We start from the raw sequence: 6396 nt of genomic DNA on the forward strand, positions 1-6396 counted from the left end.
GGGATTGGTATTTTAGATGTCTTGTTGATGTTTTTGATTGTACCATTGAAGTTTATCTAATGAAGTTTCTATTTGATCCAAAAAAAAAAAAAAAACACACACACACAATCTCCACAATTGAATGCTTGACATAAAATCAATCACGTGTACTCCAAGAAGGATATTCACAATCACTTTATCAAGATTCCTAATATTCTTGAATTAATTCCAAGACTATCCCAACCCTTTAGACACATTGATCTGATTAAAAAAGTGATTGCCAATCAAAGATACTTTCCAATATAAAGCAAGATTACCCTTGCCGCACAAGGAAATACCAACGTGATCTTCAATCAAAATACTTGAAAGACAAGTAGGAATTTTATAATAAAAGAAAGAAAGAATAAACAAAAGATATTGAAAAATATGCCTAAATGAGATGCACTTCTAAAGGGATTCTTATTGACTTAAGATCAAAGAAAGTCATGAAAATAAAATCATATTAAATGCCACAAACGTTCTTATCATGTATGCATGAGAAATGCTATGTCTTACCCTTCAAATCAAATGTCTTGTATGTGTTAAGTCACAATTTTGGAATTTGGGGATTGCTGAGCTATTTTAATCCTGCAGTTTCTGGAAATCAGAGACATCAATTTTTCTTCAATCGTACAGCTAAATGACACATCCAAATCTTAAGTTCTAGGAAATACAAACACAATTTCATACTAACAGCCTTCCTTAACTTACTTGAAATTTCATTACATCCTTAACAACCAAAGCAAAATAGCAGCAACTTACTTCAAATTTCTTTGCATCTTCAACACTCAAAGCAAAACAGGAGCAACCTACTTGACATTCCTTTGCATCCTTAACAACCAAAGCAAAACAAAAATTTGTTTGCATCCTCAATAGCCAAACCAAAACGCTAGCAAGCAACCTACTTGAAATCTCTTTGCATCCTTAATAGCTAAAGCAAAATAAGAGCAACATCACCTACAGGATAAAGGTAAAAAACAACAAAATCACAACTAAAAAAGTATTATTGAAATAATCTTCTTCTTGCATTTTGAGAAGCAAAATCCTCAATTATGCTTTCAAATTCAAGTTTTTTTAGCATATCCTTTTCAATGCATAAGATTGCTAGCCCATTTAGCCTTTCTTGTGACATGGTCGATCTCAATTAAGATTTCAATAATTTTAATTTTGAACATAAGCAATTGTTCTAGCTTCAATCATAGCTGATGCAAACCCATTTTCTCTATAATTTTTCATAAAAAAAAAATTAGCACCTTCAACTCTTTTATGGCAGCATCAATGCACATATCTTTAGATTGTAACTCTTGGCTAATTAAGTTAAATTTCAACAAAATATCATGCCAAATTACCATGCCTATTAAAAACTCAAAAATTTCAAGTTCATGTGCTGCTAAACTTTCAGCTCCACTTTTTGTTTTAGCATCTTCACTGATTTATGCTACTTTAAGTTCATGAAACTGAATTTTCATATTTTAATTTGTTGGGAATTTGATTTTCTAGTATTTTTTTATTGAATCCAAATTTAAGGGAGGAATGGAGGGGGGAATGCAGTATAAACGGTTACCTTCTGAATGACCACCTTGTACAACCATATCATATATTTCAAACAGGCTTTTTGCCTGATTTCAAAGATGAGGAAAAACATATATCAATCAATCAATATGACCAAGTTTTTCCAAAATCAAGCAGCTGCACTCTTGGCTTAATTCAGATTTCCAAATCAGAATTCAAAATGCAAATAAAGTTTTTCCAAATCCAACAGTTGTTATATGTGTAAAAATGGGCAGATTCCTTTTATGCACTATAAATCTAATCGACAGTTAATATTGGGAGAGCTTCATTTATATTCTCCATTGTCAGGCATACTGTTTTAAATCTTGAATTGCAGTCCTATTCGCCCCCCTGGAGGGTTGATTCCTTGTGCGATAGACGGTAAGATGGTAGGATTATGAAGAGCAATAAAAAGATGGAGATTAAAGTTGGATTGAATTATGTTTAATTCTGTTAGGCATGTAATAAGATATTTCAACTAATCTAGCATCTTACTCGTGTAATACCAAACACATAATCTTTTCGACCGAAAAAATATACGCTACAATAAGATAAAAATCATTCTGATTGGCACAATTTCGCTTTCTATGTGTAACTTCACATTAGTTAGTTTGTAACAATATACACCACATCAATTAAATTTTCGTTATAAATAAAATCTAAACCATCACAAACCCCAAAACCATCAAAGGCAAAAGACATTCAGGCATTCGAGTATAACATGTCTCATCTGAGAGTTTATGCTTCATATTAACTAGCTGTCTGAAAATCCCCAAAGTCATCATCTGGTATATCTTGAGTGATTTCATTTCCAGGAGAAATTGATTCTTTTGAATCATCTTCTGTTGATTCTGAGGCTTTGTGGTTAGAATCCCCCAGAAGATTGAGATTTGGGGGACAGTTTGTGGGAGACTTCTGACCAGTAGACGGTGAAAGTGGTCCGGGGGGCGGTGGTGGTGGTTTGATACAAATCAAGGGCTCTTTTTGGTTGGCCTTTTTCTCTGGTGAGTTGTTCTCAGAAACCTTGGACTTGACAATTTCAGCGCTTTTCTGTTGACAGCAACAAGAGATTAAATTCAATCAGAGTACTCCAGTAAGTAGCATGAGTCACAGGACACAGTTGACAAGAAAATGAATATACACTAACGTTCTTTAATTGTAGTACAAGAGTCTCCCCCTCTTTTAAGCTGTAATCAACCAAGGAAGTTTGCTGAAATTTTTGCTCCATCTCTTCTGCAGTTTTCTTTTTGTCCAGATATCTTCAAAACAATTTAGAAAGGTACATGAGCTTGAATGATGGAAAATTCATCCTCTAATGCATATGCATTTAAAATCACCTAACAAACTTCTAAAATGTTGTGGAGAAAATGATGAACGGGCAAAATTGTAATCACTGTACATATGGGACGTACTTCATGTGATCATGCAAGGCTGCTTGGAAATCATACGCTTCTGTTCTTTCTCGAAATCCTATGCCAATGAAAGCATGCCGAAGCCGACCATCTGCATAAATTTCAAAATAATGAGAAATAATACATGGACAAATAACTGGAAATAAAAATTAACTGAAATGGCAAAAATTGCATCAGAGTCAGGCACAAAATTTTGGGAAAGTGGGAATACTAAAAGGTTATACAAGAGGTAAAATAAAACGAAGCAAAAGAAGTGGCATAATCCTTCTATGGAAAAGAGTCACTCTTCTGTCTATGTTTTCTGACATATCACCACATGGTGGTAGCACTACTCAAGCAATAAATATGCTCCCCTGTCTAACAGAAGTAAATACATTCCTGTATATGCTGCCCAACTGAGAAAATGTCTTCGTCTAATTTAAAAAGTTGAGCTGCAAAATGATGTGCCCTTCCAGTAAATGAATCTAGATTTGCATAGGCCTCTTTCGTTCTACATCACATATGTATCTAATCACCCACTATCCCAGCCTAGTATAGGCATCCCACTTCCTACCTTTGAGAAACGATTTACAGAAGTGGGGAAATTGTATATCACAGTGATATTAATACAGTGATCTGAAAATGCTTTCTACATTCTTGTAAAAATACTTCTTCCGTCCTTATTTCAAGGTAGACTGTTCTTCATCTAAAATAGCCTGGTCTACTCTTGTCCAAACCACTATGGACAGATGGAAAGCTTGTGAGTATTAGCCCTCTCCGACTAATAGGAACATATTTGAAAGTTTTTAAGTCATGTAAGCATAGTTCCTCATGTTTAGAATGGATATACATATATTAATGCACACAAGTTTTGGTCTACTCTGCTGTCGTAACAACCTCTCTGTGGTGTCTCTAGATCTACGACATTTCTTCTCAAAATATCATCAATAGGGAGGACCTAACTAAGACCAGGTGTGGGTTTCCGCCCCCCCAAAAAAAATGTTTTTAAGCTTAAGGTACTTGATCTCTACTTCTAAGTGGGCTAATAATGGTATTGACTGATAATCTAAGCCTCCACACAGTTCCACTTAGCCTACTAAGAACCCACCAAGCCCCCACATGCACTAAATCTCGGGTGTATCAAAGGTGGACATGGGGAAAGATCTATCTTAGGAGTCAATAATGCCTCTGAATCGTTCCAACAATAGTCTAATAGGTTTCCCTAAACAAGAGATCTTAAACCAATGAAGCAAGTATAGCAGCTCACCAATGTTCTCCTCTACACGTAGCACAAAATATCTGCAGAACGAAAAAAATTATTTAGACACTCTCTAGATACTAATCAAAATGCATAAATTGAAACTTAAATAAGATTCTGCAGTCCAATAAAGATGGGCTCCAGTTTAACTAGAAATAGGGTAAACCTGCTGCTATCAATTACAGGTTCCACTGGATGAGGCTCTCCCTTTCTCAAAAAAGCCCGAGCATATAGTTCACCTGTAAGGATATATCATATTACAGTAGAAGAAACAAAATGTCTCATACTACAAAAGGAAGAAATACAACTTCATCTAATAATAACTAAAATATCCTCACTGGTGTTCTTATCTTCAAGTCTGATAATGCACTCTTCTCCTTTGCTGATTACTTTCAATATCCCTTCCCATACCCATTTGTTTACATCCCATTCATCAGCCCTGAAATAAACTTCAGACACTTCAAACTCAACTCCAACTCATGCAATGTCTTCCAGCAGTTATCAATTCCAATAGAAGAGTACTCTTCTTCTTGTTTGTTCATTCTATGATTAAAAAGCATCCAATCTCAGGATTAATAAAACCCATCCCCATTTGTTTGTCTATTTTTGGATCATTTGATTTGTTGCCAATCCAACTCCATCTCAGAAAACTTATCCACAAAATAGCTTTTAAAAGCTCACACAATCTAGCCTAACTGTAAGCTTCATTTCGAGGTAACTGATCGATGTGCAGAACAGAAGCATCAAAGTTACAAATAAATCAGATTAATCACAAATAAACTGCTAAATGCATATCACGTTTTCTATTTTTATGAGTTGAGCATAACCTGTATGAAGCTGCACTTTTCCTCGGTGGTATCTGCACAAACAATATAATAGCTTAGCTTGATATCACAAATAACTTCAAGAACCCTACATAACAGTAACCATACGTTTCTCTCGTTGTCGATTTCTTATAATTACTTGCTCAATTGTAATTTAAAACCCATGACTTTGTATAACTTGATAGATCCCAACAAGCACCAATAAATTACCCATGTCATTCAACTATTACATGCCTCAACAATCATGAAGAAATCCAGTTGAATTATGCATTTTCCATTGCATTCCCAAGATACCCTTCAACAGAATCACTACAAAAATTGATGAAAACACAGGGATTCGGGCACATCAGGTATTGTATGTCAAAATGAACTATACCAAGTAGACATAGCATTCAGGCACTTGAAAGAGAACAAGCTCCAGAGCTTCAGCTTCGTTCTCTTCTTGATCATTTGGCGCCGCCTCTTCCTTCTGCATTTTACAGTGAAAAGATAGAGAGACCCAGATTGGGATCAGAACGAGTGACCAAATGTGAATCTGAAACTGTTTTTCTGATTGGAATTTGGTAAATTAATTTGGGTTTTATTTAGACTTTCAAGACTTATATCTAGGAGGAGGTTTCTAGTCTCTCTCAGTTTCCTGTAAAGAGACGATTGCAGAGCTCTTTATCAGTGTCCTGGTCAGTAATTAGCATAACCAGCGGGAACCGTTGGATTAGATTACTTTTCTAATCTAAGGCTTTGTGACTGTTTGCTGATTTAAACAAAAATGGGATTGATGGACAGTTGTGATCGATGGAAAGGTCTATTATTGTATGCGATCGGATGGAGTCAACGAATTTGATTTGATTCGGAGAGGTTGCTTGCATTTGTGGGAAACACCGAAAAGGGTCATTTCAATGCAAGGAATATGCTTTGGAATAGTAGTAAGAGGTGGTAATTTTTGACACCGACCTGATACATGACTCGAAATTTGCATAGAAAATTAGTGTGTTAATCCGCAAGATTAAATTTTTGGGTTATTTTCGAGTCAACTCGCCACTGACCGATTAATAAACGGGTGAGTTTCGGATCAACCCGTCAACCTACTAAAATACCTATGTAACTTGCCAACTCGTTAAAATACTTATGTAACCTACCAACTCATTTCTTTGTTTCTTCTTCCTTTTTATTAATTTTTTTAATTTCTCTTTCTCAATCTTCACACTTAGAGAGAGGCAAAATGTAATCACTATTTTCTATAAATAAAAATTAAAAAAAATCCAATTACTTGATTAAATTATCAAAATTCGTTTTTTTATTTGCTACCACTTAGCGGGTGATCATGACACGACCTAAAATCCACACGAGAAATTAG

The 6396-nt window shown here is 35.1% G+C and overlaps 1 protein-coding gene across 1 annotated transcript; it reads right to left on the reverse strand.

Moving 5' to 3' along the window:
• Positions 1–2116: 2116 nt before the first annotated feature.
• LOC103330972 (Adaptin ear-binding coat-associated protein 1 NECAP-1) lies at positions 2117–5695 on the reverse strand. Its single transcript, XM_008233577.2, has 8 exons — positions 5419–5695; positions 5046–5077; positions 4557–4657; positions 4385–4457; positions 4228–4259; positions 2982–3072; positions 2717–2828; positions 2117–2619 (listed from the first exon to the last, which is right to left on the reverse strand). The coding sequence occupies exons 1-8, from the start codon at positions 5515–5517 to the stop codon at positions 2320–2322; spliced, it is 840 nt and encodes a 279-aa protein (XP_008231799.2). The 5' UTR covers positions 5518–5695; the 3' UTR covers positions 2117–2319.
• Positions 5696–6396: the final 701 nt, after the last annotated feature.

This window comes from Prunus mume, linkage group LG5, assembly GCF_029339155.1.
Source record: "Prunus mume cultivar Tortuosa linkage group LG5, ASM2933915v1, whole genome shotgun sequence".
NCBI classification, from domain to species: Eukaryota; Viridiplantae; Streptophyta; class Magnoliopsida; order Rosales; family Rosaceae; genus Prunus; species Prunus mume.

Coding starts and splice junctions, on each gene's coding strand:
- LOC103330972 (XM_008233577.2), bottom strand. CDS start 5,517: ATGCAGAAGGAAGAGGCGGCGCCAAATGATCAAGAAGAGAACGAAGCT. Junction 4,658..5,045: donor AAAAGTGCAGCTTCATACAG/GTTATGCTCAAC, acceptor AGTTTATTTCAG/GGCTGATGAATGGGATGTAA. Junction 4,260..4,384: donor CCTGTAATTGATAGCAGCAG/GTTTACCCTATT, acceptor TTCGTTCTGCAG/ATATTTTGTGCTACGTGTAG.